General features: G+C 52.3%; 1 protein-coding gene across 5 annotated transcripts; it reads left to right on the top strand.

Moving 5' to 3' along the window:
• The first annotated feature begins 6,576 nt into the window (after positions 1-6,576).
• Positions 6,577-13,682, top strand: APOBEC3H (apolipoprotein B mRNA editing enzyme catalytic subunit 3H). 5 transcript variants are annotated; one of them, XM_030915503.1, is made up of 6 exons: positions 6,623-6,716; positions 6,949-7,128; positions 9,543-9,699; positions 10,509-10,776; positions 11,165-11,289; positions 13,296-13,682. In XM_030915503.1, exons 2-6 carry the CDS (start codon positions 7,079-7,081, stop codon positions 13,383-13,385), a joined length of 690 nt encoding a protein of 229 aa, XP_030771363.1. In that variant the 5' UTR covers positions 6,623-6,716; positions 6,949-7,078; the 3' UTR covers positions 13,386-13,682. The 5 variants fall into 5 exon arrangements, with proteins under 5 accessions (XP_010387568.1, XP_010387566.1, XP_030771363.1 ...); XM_030915502.1 differs by having other exon boundaries at positions 6,626-6,716; positions 13,293-13,682; XM_010389266.2 differs by lacking the exon at positions 6,949-7,128 and having other exon boundaries at positions 6,577-6,716.
• Positions 13,683-14,788: the final 1,106 nt, after the last annotated feature.

Here is a 14,788-nt window from a genome sequence, read left to right as displayed (position 1 = left end):
GCTGCCGTGGAAGGTGCCTGCTGCCCCTCAGCGTCTGTACCTCGGCCGCCCTCCAAGATGGGGCCCTATCCTCCTCCCACTGCCTTCTCTGGCCCTCACCACCCCGGGCAGGCACAGCTTCCCAGAGAGCCACCCGGGTCAGCAGTAAAGTGGCCTCTGTGGTCAAAGTCTGAAAAAGTTGCCTCCACACCTGCCTAACGGTACACAGGGCTTTCTGGCGGGGGGGATAGTGGGGAGTCAAGCAAGACTCTGGCACCTTTTCTGAGTCACATCCCTTCTACCGGGGCCCTGAGTCTTCAGGATGGAAGGATGTGGCCTTGCCTGTCGGAGGGTTCTGAGAACACAGAATGCTCCTGAGTCCTTGAAGGTCATCCTCAGTGGGAGAGCGGCCCTGAGCAGAGAAGAGCATAGGGGGCAAGGCACACCCCTTGAGAGGTCTGTGCCAGCAGCGAGCCTGTTTGCCTGTAGACATCTGTCTCCCCTCTTTATTTATACATTTTTTTTAAGTAAGGATCTGACTCTGTCACCCAGACTGGAGTGCAGTGGCAAGATCATAGCTTACTGCAGCCTCAACCTCCCGGGCTTAACTGATCCTCCCACTTCAGCCTCCCAAGTAGCTGGGACTACAAGCACGCGTCACCACACCCAGCTAATTTCTGTGTGTGTGTGTGTGTGTGTGTGTGTGTGTGTGTGTGTGTGTGTGTTTAACAGGGATGGGGTTTTTCCATGTTGCCCCGGCTGGTCTTGAACTTCTAGGCTCAGGCAATCCTCCTGCCTTGGCCTCCCAAGGTACTGGGATCACAGGCATGAGCCACTGCCGGCAGGTGTCTCCTCTCCTTGACATTGCAGTGAGAAAGGGCAAAAGTAGCCGGTCTCACGGAGCATAAATGTGCTTCCCGTCCTGACCTGCCACGCGCTGCCTCCTTACAAGTGCTACCAGATTGCCTGGTTCATACCCTGGAACCCCGGCCCGGACCATGTGGTGAAAGCGGCCGAGTTCCTGGCTGAGCACAACAAAGCGAGGCTGAGCATCTTCACTGCCCGCCTCTACCACGACTGTGACCCGGGATTCCAGCACGGGCTTCACAGACTGCAGGACAAAGGGGCACGTGTGCAGATCATGTCTTCTAAGGGTGAGAGATTGGGGCCTAAGGAGTGTGGGCGGGGGGAGGGACAGCATGAGGCCAAGGGAGTCTGGGTTGCCCTTGGGACCATGTCCCAGGAGAGCCTGCAGGGACTGAGCCAGCACTGGCAGCCAGGAGATCACACCTAGGCCCAGGGTCAGGGGACAGAGGTCTGCCAGGCCTGACTGTTTTCTCCTCTATCTCAGAATTTGAACACTGTTGAGAATACTGTGTACAAGAGAGATACGCCACACTGGCCTTGCAAGGGACTGTGTGAAAACTACCCATCTCCTGTTACCAAGCTGGAGGGTAGCCTCACAGCTGATCCCCTCACTCCTCTTGGCTCCTGCTCGGCCTCCTGACGCCTTCCCTCTGTCCTGGACCAGGTTCACTCCTCCCTGGGCCTTCTGAGCTGCTCCTGCCCTGAGTACCGCTCTTCAGTGCCCCCCACCTCACTGCCTCCTCCCCACTTTCCTGACCCTGCCTGTGAGAGGCTGCTTTCTGCCTCCAGAGCAACCTCCATCCACCCCCCAATCTCCTCCCTCCCATCCTGGGGCCCCTAGCCTGGCTCCTCCCATCTCCCCATCATACCTGAATCTTATCATTGAACTGAATATAAATGGGTACTAGAAATATACATAAGCGTGAAAGTTAAATTTTGAGAAACATCTCTTACAAAAACTGATGCTAAGAATTGGGTCATTCTTGTCACGCCCAACTCAGAGGCCAGGAGCCAGGAGGGGAAACCACTCAGGCTACAAAACCTCGCTTCCACAAGCCTGATGGCTGAAACTGCTCACCGTACCCCAAAACCACCTTTACCTATAGTTTCTGAGTTAAATCGCTGTAACGCTGGGACTCACAGTGCCTACCACAGTGGCTCATCAATGCAACCTGCCAGCTCCCTAGAACCCAGGTCCTAGGACCCATTAACTTTCTGAAAGAGGAACACAAATCTTTCTCCTTTTAAAAACAATCTTTAATCTTCCCTTTGCTCTCCATGTACACACTGAATTGCGATTCTTCTTCCCAAATAAAACATTAAATCTAGAAATTTCTCTCCACAGTTTTATCTTGACTTCAACATACATGGGGTCAGAAGTGGGATCCAATTCTCACTTCTTTCCAGGGGAATCAGCAGCCCACAGCACTATGGCGGGAGGTACCCACACTGGTAACCCCTTCTGCCCCCTGGCAGATCTTTCTTGGACAAAACTGCAGAATTGGGTTTGCCTTCTGTTTCATTTGAGATAAGGTTGGGGAGGGGCCTTTCCCCTCCTGTTTGGGAGATTTCCTCTTAGGAGGGTTATTTTCCTCCCATTGATCTGGGCTGTGAGGTTTGGACCTCAACAAATTTGGAAGACGTGATTCCCCCTCATTTGGAGAAAGCTATCATCCTTCCTGGTAAGCACCTACTTTATTTCCCATCAGGGCTTGCATTTATTGTACTTTCGTGTATTTGATGTCAAACTAAATTACCTAGATAAACCGAGTAACAGGCAGGGTGCAGTGGCTCACGCCTATAATCCCAGCGTTGTGGGAGGCCAAAGCAGGTGGATCACCTGAGGTCAGGAGTTTGAGACCAGCCTGGCCAACATGGTGAAACCCCATCTCTACTAAAAATACAAAAATTAGCTGTGCGTGGTGGTGGGCGCTTGTAGTCCCAGCTACTCGGTAGGCTGAGGCAAAAGAATTGCTGGAACCCGGGAGGCGGAGGCTGCATTGAGCCAAGATCGTGCCACTGCACTCCAGCCTGGGTGACAGAGTGAGACTCTATCTCAAAAAAACAAACAAACAAAAACCAAAAAAACTGAATTACAAATGAAATCAAAGTTCAAAGGCATGCCAAGATATTTTCTGGGACTCCAGCCTGTAACATCTTCAATCATTATAGGGATTATTCAATCTATTGTTTTTTGTTTCTTTTTCTTTTGGAGATGGGAGTTTTTTGTTTTTTGTTTTTTGTTTTTTGCTTGTTTTTTGTTTTTTGGACATGGAGTTTTGCTCTGTTGCCTAGGCTGGAGTGCAATGGCTTGATCTCAGCTCACTGTAACCTCTGCCTCCTGGGTTCAAGCGATTCTCCTGTCTCAGCCTCCCAAGTAGCTGGGATTACAGGCATGTGCCACCACGCCCGGCTGATTTTTGTATTTTTGGTAGAGACGGGGTTTCTCCATGTTGGTCCAGGCTGGTCTCAAACTCCTGACCTCAGGTGATTGGCCCGCCTCGGCCTCCCAAAGTGCTGGGATTACAGGCATGATCCACTGTGCCCGGCCCAATCTATTGTTCTTTAAACCAAAAGACCATGATTTAAAAATCATACACTTTAAATAAGATATGCATATCTCATTGATATCTTTTCTTTTTTTTTTGAGATGGAGTCTCGCTCTGTCACCCAGGCTGGAGTGCAGCGGCAGGATCTAGGCTCACTGCAACCTCTGCCTCCCGGGTTCAAGAGATTCTCCTGCCTCAGCCTCCTGAGTAGCTGGGATTACAGGTGCGCCACCACCATGCCCAGCTAATTTTTGCAATTTTAGTAGAGATGGGGTTTCACCATGTCGGCCAGGCTGACCTCGAACCCCCAAAGTGCTGGGATTACAGATGTGAGCCACCATGCCAGGCCCTGGATAGCTTTCTTTAAATCAACAAAGTAATAAATTTTGTCACACTGTCAGCTCGCTTGCATGTGGACATAGCTTAGCTTTTACATTGATAAGACTCCAATATACGGAGAGTTAGGCCAGGCACAGTGGATGAGGTCGTCGGGTGGTTCCTAATCCAATAAATCTGGTGTCCTTATAAAGGGGAGATTTAGGCCGGGCATGGTGGCTCATACCTGTAATCCCAGCACTTTGGGCGGATCAGGAGTCAGAAGTTTGAAACCAGCCTGACCAATATGGTGAAATCCCCTCTCTACTAAAAATACAAAAATTAGCCGGGTGGCTGCACACCTGTGATCTCAGTTACTCGGGAGTCTGAGGCAGGAGAATTTCTTAAACCTGGGAGGTGGAGGTTGCAGTGAGCTGAGATCACACCATTGCACCACATCCTGGGTGACAGAGCAAGACTCCGTCTCAAAAAAAAAAAAAGAAGCTTAAAACAAAGACGGGACGTTCTTCCTTCTGCCTTCTGAGGCCTCCCTAGTCTGTAGTGCAGGAGCTTCTAATAAACGATCATAACTTCACCGCACCCTGTGGCTCACCTTGAGTTCTTTCCTGTGAGAGACCCAAGAACTCATTCTTGGAGTCCGGATCGGGTCCCCTTTTCCAGCAACAAACACAGGCCACAGTGGCCAGGCCAAACCTCCCCTCCTCCTGGAGACAACACCTAAGCAGAGGCCCGTCCTAGACAGCACAGGGTCTCTGCTGCAGGGATTCACTGGAGGAACAGTGGGAATGCTGCCTGTGGGAAGGACTAGGAAAGGGTTCCGCCTTCCTTTCCATCCTCCCTGCTTCTCAGCCTGGGAGACTCAGCTCTCTGATTAACCAGCACTACAGAGTGCAGATCCGATGTCGCTTCTGGCAGGTCCCCGCTTATTCTGGAATCTTCCATGGACGGTAGCCCCAACATTAGGACAGATAGGGTGGAGGGGATCCCATTCCCAGGAACCTTCTAAATTCCCACCCAAGCTCCTGTGACCCCAGGGGCCATGCAGGGTCTAGGGGGCTGTCGGGGTGTGCAGGGCGGGAGGATATGGAGGGACAAGCTGGGCGAGATTCAGTGGGACTCCTTGGTGTGGAACCTAGACTCTGCAGTGACTGCCCCTAGTCCTCGCCCTTGGGATTCAACTTTCCTTGGGGCTCTTTAGTTTTTCTTTCTCTTTTCTTTTTTTTTTTAGACGGAGTTTTGATCTTGCCACCCAGGCTGGAGTGAAGTGGCACAGTCTTGGCTTGCTGCAACCTCCGCCTTCCAGGTTCAAATGATTCCCCTACTTCAGACTCCCGAGTAGCTAGGATTACAGGTACCCGCCACCACGCCTGGCTAATTTTTGTATTTTTAGTAGAGACGAGGTTTCGCCATGTTGCCCAGGCTGGTCTCGAACTCCTGACCTCAGGTCATCAGCCTGCCTCAGCCTCCCGAAGTGCTGGGATTACAGGCATGAGCCACAGCACCTGACCTGGCTCTTTGGTGTTTATGATCTGAAGGGTGTTGGTTGATATGCATGAAGATGAGAACACGGGTTCCAGGATGCAAATGCGAAGTCCAGGTCCTTCATCTCTGACCTGGGAGGCCCTTTAGGAGCAGTAAGTCCCCTTCCTCATGTCTCCTCTCCTCCTCTTTCCATGGAGCAATGAAGAACCTCAAAGCAGGTAGCTGTGGGGGAGGAGGGACACAGGAAGCCCTGGCCAGCCCTCCAGCTCTGCTGTTGATTTGCTGTGTGACCTGGGGACAGTATCTTAGCCTCTCTGTGCTTGGGACCTCCTCTGACTGTCAGGATCACCGTCCTCCCCTCCCAGTGCTATCTGGGGACTGGGCTAGGTAATGGGCACTGGATCCGCTGGAGATGCAGTCCTGAGCCCTGACCCCAGTGCTCATTTCACATCAGGCTCAGGGTCCTGCCAGGAGGCTGAATGACAAAGGTCAGTGGGGTGGTGGGGAGGGGGCTGCAGCCTGCCCTGCCCACCAGGGGAGTGACATCTGGCCTGTGGTCTCAGCCCTGGTCTGGATCCCTGTTCCTCTCTGTGGCTTCTATTCCTTTCGTTTATTATACTTTATTTTATTTTTTGAGACGGAGTCTCGCTCTTATTGCCCAGGCTGGAGTGCAGTTGCCCAGGTTGGTCTCGAACTCCTGACCTCGGGTGATCCACCTGCCTCAGCCTCCCAAAGTGCTGGGATAACAGGCACCATGACCAGCCATCAATTCCTTCCTTCCTTCCCTCCTTCCTGCCTCCCTCCCTCCTTCCTGCCTCCCTCCCTCCTTCCTCCCTCCCTCCCTCCTTCCCTCCCTCCCTCCCTTCCTTCCTTCCTTCCTTTTCTCTCTCTTTTTTTTCAGTGTCTCGTTCTGTCACCAGGCTGGAGTGCAGTGGTGCAATCTCGGCTCACTGCAACCTCTGCCTCCCAGTTTCAAGTGATTTCCCTGCCTCAGCCTCCCAAGTAGCTGGAACTATAGGCGCCCATCACCACGCCTGGCTAATTTTTTGTATTTTAGTAGAGACGGGGTTTCACCATGTTGGCCAGGATGGTCTTCATCTCCTTACCTCGTGATTTGCCCACCTCAGCCTCCCAAATGTTGGGATTACAGGTGTGAGCCACTGCATCCAGCCTTTGTTCCTTTGTAAACTGTACCTGGGGAGGGAGTTGGGTCTGGCTGTACCTGGGGAGGGAATTGGGGATGGGAGGATGGGAGGTGAGGCATCTCCATCAGACTTCCCCTGCCAAGCCTGAGGAACGTAGGGAAAGGAAGGAGCCTGAGGGATCTGAAGCACCCAGGGCCCTCCCACTCCAGTCCCCAAAAAAGGGAGAGGGTGGAGCCACCCTCATCAAGCCCTGGGAGGTGACTTTTGGAGAGCTGCCTGGAAACAAAAGTGAAACTTAGTGCCCCAGACAAGCAGGGGCAAGCCTGCTAAGGAAGCTGTGGCCAGAAGCACAGATCAGGTACCGCTGCCCACTCTGTCCACTGGGTCCTCTGCTGCCCTTTCCTGCCTGGCAGCCCTTCTGGGCCTCAGCCCTGGCCTCCCGCTGCCCCAATCCCATCCCTGGGCTCCTTCCCCTCTGACTCTTCCCCTCTGACTCCCCTGCCGCCCCCCCTCCCACCCAAGCTCTTTGCCCTGCTGTGTGGTCGCCCCACTGCTGCTTCTGAATGGGCTGCCTCCCCCAACTGCCCCAGTCCAGGTCCCCGGCTGAGACTCTCCCCTAAAAGTCATGGTTGGGCTGATGCTCCCCACCTTGGGAGGATGCTCCCTCTGTGTGCTTCCTGCCATTCCTGGGTTCTGAAACTGGGAGAACTGAACTAAAGGATGACAGGAGCAATCTGGAATTTTGTTCACAGCGCTTTGATGAACTTTCTGTAAGATTTACTTTGTTTCAATACAGAGTCTTAGGAGAAGGTGTGGGGGGGAATGGTCTCTGAAGCACAAGGTAAATCTTGTCTTCCAAGGATGTCTCCACTACGGGCAGAGGAGGATGCAGATGACCCCGAACACACGCTCCTCCTCACAATCAGCATTCACCATTTATAATGACACCAGTAACATGGAATATAGGGAAAAACTTAATGATCAGGAGAAATGCTTTTATTTTAAAATTTAGTAAGAAGAGAGCCTGATCCCCAACGGCTCCCTCCTGCAGGGCCCCATGATGCAGAGGCTGGACAGGGCTGGCCTGGAAAGGGGCCCCAGCTCCATCTGTCCCCAGCTCTGTGGCCTGGGCGGATTACCCCGCCTCTCTGAGCCTCTAGCCCCTCCTCTGTAAGATGGGAATGGCCCCTGCAGCCCTAGGGCAGCATCACATGAGTTCAGACTCTCTCAGCACTTAGAAGAGGGCCTGGGCCTGGGGGATGGAGGTGCTACTCTGATTTTTTTTTTTTTTTTTTTTTTTTTTTTGAGACGGAATCTCTGTCTGTCTCCCAGGCTGGAGCGCGATCTCAGCTCACCACAAGCTCCGCCTCCTGAGTTCACCCCATTCTCCTGCCTGGCCAGGCACAATGGCTCATGCCTGTAATCCCAACACTTTGCGAAGCTGAGAGAGGAGGATCATCACTAGAGGCCGGGAGTTCCAAACCAGCCTGGTCAACATAGGGAGACTCCTTATCTACTAAAACTAAAAAAAAAAAAAAAAAAAAAAAAAAAAAAAAAAAAAAAAAAAACATGAATAGTAAAATGCCAGGAATTAACTGAACTGAAATAGTAAGAGCTCTTATGTTGAAGTGGAGAATTTTATTCACTTTTCTTATTTTTAATGGGTTGGAGGATGGGTGGCAGAAATACTGCGAGGATGGGGGATCTGTCCCCGGAAAGACCAGGGCTGGGGCCCCGAGCTGGGAGAGGTCACCCTGGCCCTGCTGCCCCTGCCAGCATCTTCTCTTCCCCTCTCCTCCTGCTTGGGAAAGCTGCAGAAATTCTCCGGGCGCGGTGGCTGACGCCTATAATCCCAGCACTTTGGGAGGCCGAGGTGGGTGGATCACCTGAGGTCAAAGGAGTTCAAGACCAGCCTGGCCAACATGGTAAAACTCCATCTCTACAAAAATACAAAAACTAGCCGGGCATGAAGGAGGGTGCCTGTAATCCCAGCTCCTTGGGAGGGTGAGGTGGGAGAATTGCTTGAACTGGGTAGGTAGAGGTTGCAGTGGGCCGAGATTGCACCATTGCACTCCAGCCTGGATGACAGAGTGAGACTCTGTCTCAAAAATAAATAAATAAATAAAATGAAATAAAATAAAAGCAAAATCCAAAATTGAATCCTCTGTAGAATGTAATCACAATTCAGGAGAGCAAAATCGATGTAACTCCTTCAGCCAAAAATCTGTCACAACGCTCCCTTGGTGACAACAGCTTTTCCTGTTCACGCAACTCTGTGTTTGTGCAGACAAAATTGTGAAACACACCTAAGCAAAGAGCATAGTGTTAGAGGAAGCTCTAGTCTCCACTCCATCACTCCCCAAGAAGAAGGGTTCTGGTATTGGACATGTAGGGGTCGAGAGGCTTGTGGACCTCAAGGAGGGGGTGTCCAACTGGAACTGGAAAGAGGGATCTGGGACTCAGGCGAGAGGCGTGTGAGCAGCTCAGAGAAGGTCTGAGCTCAGCGGAGCCAGAAAGGCACACCCACAGTTCTCAGGCAGGGGATCCCCACCCAACCCAGGCAGAATAGTGATGAGGTCAGGGCAGTCCCATGCAAAGAGCCTCAGCTGTGGGCAGCAGCGGGTGCCCTCCCAGGTGGGAGGATGGGAAGTAGCAGACAAGGTGCGAGGGAGCACTCCCCTCCTTCTGCCCTCCTGCCAGTCCTTCCTCCCCCTCCTCCACTGCAGTCCTCCTGGCCAACAACTAAAGGGGAGACCCTCCCTCACCAAGGAGAGGGGTCCAAGTGAACAGAAAGAGTTGGGTTTGGCTGGCCACAGTGGCTCACGCCTGTAATCCCAACACTTTGGGAGACCAAGGTGGGTGGATCACCTGAGTTCAGGAGTTCGAGACCAGCCTGGTCAACATAGTAAAACCCAGTATCTACTAAAAATACAAAAATTAGCTGGGTGTGGTGGCGGGCATCTCTAATCCCAGCTACTTGGGAGGCTGAGGCAGGAGAATCACTTGAACTTGGAAGGCGGTGGTTGTAGTGAGCCAAGATCGCGCCACTGCACTCCCACCTGGGCGACAGAGGGAGACTCCGTCTCAGAAAACAAAAAAGAGTTGGGTTTGAAAAGTGGCTTGAGCCTGGGGTGACTCCAGATGACGCTCCCTTCATCTTTGGTTTTCCCTTTCTGTTGCACAGAAACGCGATGGCTCTGCTAACAGCCGAAACATTCAGCTTACAGTTTAACAACAAGCGCTGTGTCAGCAAGCCTTACTACCCGAGGAAGGCCCTCTTGTGTTACCAGCTGACGCGGCAGAATGGCTCCACGCCCACCAGAGGCTACTTAAAAAACAAGGTGCCGCACGGGCTCTCTGGGCACAGGCCCGGCAGGGGCTAAACCCATCTGATGTGTGCAGAAAGTACATGAAATGCCTGCCTACAAATTTCTCAATTGCTGATTTAACACCCTCTGTGTCTTCCTAACCCTCGGTCCCTGCCTGGGTTTTGGCTTAGATGGGTCTGAGTGGCCCAGCTTCCCTAGGACGCTCCCCATTCCTTCCCGTCCCCGGGCCTCCGAAGAAGTCATCCCTTGTGTAGAATCCTTTCTGTGGAATCCCTTCTGTAGAATGTTCCTTCTGCTCCTCTCATTTACTCATTCTCCCGATCTCAGCTCAGTCACTACTTCGGGGAAGCCGAGGTGCCCTGCCACGGTCTGAGTGCAACTCCGTCACATCCCTGCCCTCCGCTCTATTGCCAGCCCGGACCCACCCTGCCTCCCCGCCCCCCGCCCCGGCTCTCACCTGCTCTTTAGGATCATCCCAGGTTGGACACAGCCTCCTAGGCGGGTGCCCAAAGGCAAGGTCCACAAAGCTTCGGGACTGGGGCGCGGAGGTGTTGTTTCTTCCTCTGGACACTGGGATCTTTGTCCAATTTAGAGAAAGCTGTGGAAGCCTCGGGACAGATGAATTAACACACGGGTGCGTGAGTGCAGGACTGTACAAATCAAGGAAGGCAGGAAGCGGGTGCTTGCTCTGTGTTAGTCAGGGCCACGCACTAGAAAGTTCACCAGACAGACCCCTCCGCACCCCCTCCCCGACCCTGTCCCGCCCCCCCAGTCACGTGACTCCTGGCCTCTCTATTCTCACCTCCCGGGACCCTCCCCAGAAAAAGCACCATGCAGAAATTCGCTTTATTAAGAAGATCGAGTCTATGGGACTGGACAAAACCCAGTGCTACCAAGTCACCTGTTACCTCACGTGGAGCCCCTGCCCCTCCTGTGCCGGGGAGCTGGTTGACTTCATCCAGGCTCACCACCATCTGACCCTGCGCATCTTCGCCTCCCGCCTGTACTACCACTGGCTCGGGCACTATCAGGAGGGGCTGCTGCTTCTGTGTGGATCCCAGGTCCCGGTGGAGGTCATGGGCCTCCGAGGTAGGCAAGAGGCTTTGCAGCTCCAAGAGAGCAAACCCCCGGGGACGCAGGTTTGGCGACAGGCGGGGGGGGCGGGGGAGGTGGGAGGGTGGGGGGGGCGGGGGAGGTGGGAGGGTGAGGGGGGTGGGGGAGGTGGGAGGGTGGGGGGGCGGGGGAGGTGGGAGGGTGGGGGGGAGGTGGGAGGGTCGGGGGGGCGGCATCTGTGGGAAGCCAAGAAGGAAGGATTGTGGGTCGGTGGAGGCCCAAGATCCGACACCACCCAGGAGGGAGAATTCCCCGGACAGAGCAATGTCCAGGGAGAGGAAGGGAAGAGGGGAAAGGAAGCAAGAGTTCCTGGCGCTGCAGCTGCTGCCCCTGGGGCCTGTCTGGTTTCCCTCTTCGATCTCAGAGTTTACTGACTGCTGGGAAAACTTTGTGGACCACGAGGAACCGCCTTCCTTCAACCCCTCTGAGAAGTTAGAGGAGCTAGATAAAAACAGCCGAGCCATAAAGCGACGGCTTGAAAGGATAAAGGTGAGGAGTTGCCCTGCCTGCTGCCCCCCGCCTCCTCACCGCCTGCTGCCCCCCGCCTCCTCACCGCCTGCTGCCCCCCACCTCCTCACCGCCTGCTACAGCCCCGCACCCCCTCACACCTCTGCCCACTGCACTTACCCCTACCTTTTTTTTTTTTCTTTTCTTTTTTGAGACAGGGTCTCACTTTGTCACCCAGGCAGGAGTGCAGTGGCACGATCTCGGCTCACTGCAACCTCCGCCTCCCGGGTTCAAGTGATTCTCGTGCTTCAGCCTCCCAAGTAGCTGGGACTACAGGCACCCGCCACCACACCCAGCTAATTTTTGCGTTTTTAGTAGAGACAGGGTTTTACCATATTGCCCAGGCTGGCCTTGAACTCTTGGCTTCAAGTGATCTGCCCGCCTTGGCCTCCCAAAGTCCTGGGATTACAGGTGTGAGCCACCGTGCCCGGCCCCACTGCCTGTTTTTTTGGGGGGAGTTCTCCTCTCGCACCAGGGGCTCCCTCTTGTTCTTTTAGATTCCAGGGGTACATGTGCAGGGTTGTTACATAGATATATTGTGTGATGCTGAGGTTTGAGTCCCCCAGTCTACTGGCACATAGCACCCAATAGGTAGTTTTTCAACCCTGGTCTCCCTCCCACCCTCCCTTCTTTTGGAGTCTCCAGTGTCTATTATTTCCATCTTTATGTCCATGTGTACCCCTCACCATATACAAAAATTAACTCAGCCGGGCGCAGTGACTCACGCCTGTAATCCAAGCACTGGGAGGCTGAGGCAGGCGGATCAAGAGGTCAGGAGTTTGAGACTAGTCTAGCCAACATGGTGAAACCCCATCTCTGCGCCTGTAATCCCAGCTACTCTGGAGGCTGAAGCAGGAGAACTGCTTGAACCCGGGAGGTGGGAGGTTGCAGTGAGCCCAGATCACGCCACTGCACTCCAGCCTGGGCAACAGAGCAAGACTCTGTCATGAAAGAAAAAAAAAAAATTAACTCAAGATGTGCTGGGCATGATGACTCACGCCTGTAATCCCAGCACTTCAGGAGGCCAAGGCAGGTGGATCGCTTGAGCCCGAGAGTTCAAGACCAGCCTGGGCAACATGGCAAATCCCCATCTCTACAAAAAATACAAAAATCAGCCAGGCATGGTGGCATGTGCCCATGGTCCCAGCCATTTGGGAGAGTGAAGTGGGAGATTGCATGGGTTCAGGGAGGCGAAGGCTGTAGTGAGCTGAGATCGTGCCACTGCACTCCAGCCTGGGCAACAGAGTGAGGCTTTGCTTAAAAAAATAATAATAACCTGGGACGGGCACCGTGGCTCACGCCTGTAATCCCAGCACTTTGGGAGGCTGAGGCAGGTGAATCACGAGGTCAGGAGATCGAGACCATCCTGACTAACACGGTGAAACCCCGTCTCTACTAAAACTACAAAAAATTAGCAGGGTGTGGTGGTGGGCACCTGTAGTCCCAGCTACTCAGGAGATTGAGGCAGGAGAATGGTGTGAACCCAGGAGGCGGAGCTTGCAGTGAGCCGAGATTGTGCCACTGCACTCCAGCCTGGGCGACAGAGCAAGACTCCGCCTCAAAAATAATAATAATAATAATAACAATAATAACTCAAGATGAATTAAAGACTTTAATGTAAGACCTCAAACTACAAAACTCTTAGAACAAAACCTGGGAAATATGAAATTCTCTACTGGACACTGGTCTATGCAAACAATTTATGATTAAATTCTGAAAAGCAAATGCAACCAAAACAGAAATTGACAATTGAGATCTAATTAAATGGAGCTCCTGCACAGCAAAAGAAACTATCAACAGAGTCAACAGACAATCTCCCTTTTCTAAGGAGCTCTTGTCACCTCCCTGTTTTTCTCCAGGCCTTCTTGGCCCTTCTGGTGCCAGTTCTTTTCTCTTCCTGACGATCTCATCCTCACCTCTCCCTCCCTTCCTCCCTGTGATGTCTCACCAGTTGATACCTCCTAATTTCTCTCTTTCCATCTCAGCAGTCCCGGAGTGTGGATGTTTTAGAGAATGGCTTAAGAAGTTTGCAGCTTGGACCCGTAACCCCCTCATCATCAAGATGCAACTCAAGATGACTTTCCCTGGGGCATGTCAGTTGCCTCATAGCCTGCCGGTCCTGTGGGCAAGCACCAAGCTCCACAGTGCCGGTTCCTTGCCCCAAACCTGGCCTCATCCAAGTACAGAAGACCTTTCTTTCCTCCTTTTTCCATATTGCTTTTCTGTTCTAAGTGGGTTAATAATTTTACAATTGAAAAAATAAAGATAATTTTAAAGTCTGTAAATCCGGCCAGATACGGTGGCTCATGCCTGTAATCCTAGCACTTTGGGAGACTGAGGTGCTCAGCCAATAAATTTCAATTGTTTATGAATCACCCAGTCTGTGGTATTTTGTTATAGGACATATGGACTAAGATACTGAGTTAAGGCAGGGTGCAGTGGCTCATGCCTATAATCCCAGCACTTTGGGAGGCTGAGGTGGGTGGATCACGTGAGGTCAGGAGTTTGAGACCAGCCTGACCAACATTGCAAAAACCCATCTCTACTAAGAATACAAAAAATAGCCAGGTGTAGTGGCACGCGCCTGTAATCCCAGCTACTTGGGAGGCTGAGGCAGGAGAATCACTTGAACCTAGGAGGTGAGGGTTGCAGTGAGCCAAGATCATGCCACTGCACTCCAGCCTGGGCAAGCAAGTGAGACTCCATCTCAAAAAAGAAAAAGAAAAAGAAAAAAAGGCCAGGCACGGTGGCTCACCAAAATGCTGTAATACCAGCATTTTGGGAGGCTGAGGTGGGTGGATCACCTGAGTTTGGGAGTTTGAGACCAGCTTGGCCAACATGGAGAAATCCCGTCTCTACTAAAAATACAAAATTAGCCTGGTGTGGTGGTGGTCGCCTGTAGTCCCAGCTACTTGGGAGGCTGAGGCAGGAGAATCACTTGAACCTGGGAGGTGGAGGTTGCAGTGAGCTGAGATAGCGCCATTGGACTCCAGCCTGGGTAACAAGAGCAAAACTCCATCTCAAAAAAAAAAAAAAAAAAAAAAAAAATGTACAAAGGATTTTATTCTACAGCACCAACAAAATAAAAATAAAAAACAAACAACAACAATGCTCTATTGAGAGATTCCCTGTTGAGTCTAGAATCACTGCATTATTTTATAGTCCAGGTAACCTCTGTCCCTTCTCAGTATCTGTGTTCAAATAAATAAGGTCAAACTCTATGGAGCAGAGGTGCCCATAAAATTGATTGAAAAAAGCAAAAAACAGCCAGGTGCCGTGGCTCACGCCTGTAATCCCAACACTTTGGGAGGACGATGTGGGCAGATCACAAGATCAGGAGTTCGAGGCCAGCATGGCCAATATGGTGAAATCCCGCTCTACTAAAAATACAAAAAAAATTACCCAGATGTAATGGTGGACGCCTGTAATCCCAGCTGCTCAGGAGGCTGAGGCAGGAGAATTGCTTGAACCTGGGAGGCGG

The sequence above is a fragment of the Rhinopithecus roxellana genome, chromosome 13 (assembly GCF_007565055.1).
Source record: "Rhinopithecus roxellana isolate Shanxi Qingling chromosome 13, ASM756505v1, whole genome shotgun sequence".
NCBI classification, from domain to species: domain Eukaryota; kingdom Metazoa; phylum Chordata; class Mammalia; order Primates; family Cercopithecidae; genus Rhinopithecus; species Rhinopithecus roxellana.
The sequence above is the reverse complement of the archived record's forward strand: the minus strand, read 5'-3'. Positions and strand labels throughout refer to the sequence as shown.

Bases quoted from the DNA above. Each gene is read 5' to 3' on its own strand.
- APOBEC3H (XM_030915502.1), top strand. From the start codon at position 7,079: ATGACAGGAGCAATCTGGAATTTTGTTCACAGCGCTTTGATGAACTTT. The intron at 7,129-9,542 runs GTAAGATTTACT...TCTGTTGCACAG, and splicing joins AGCGCTTTGATGAACTTTCT to AAACGCGATGGCTCTGCTAA. The intron at 10,777-11,164 runs GTAGGCAAGAGG...CTTCGATCTCAG, and splicing joins GGAGGTCATGGGCCTCCGAG to AGTTTACTGACTGCTGGGAA.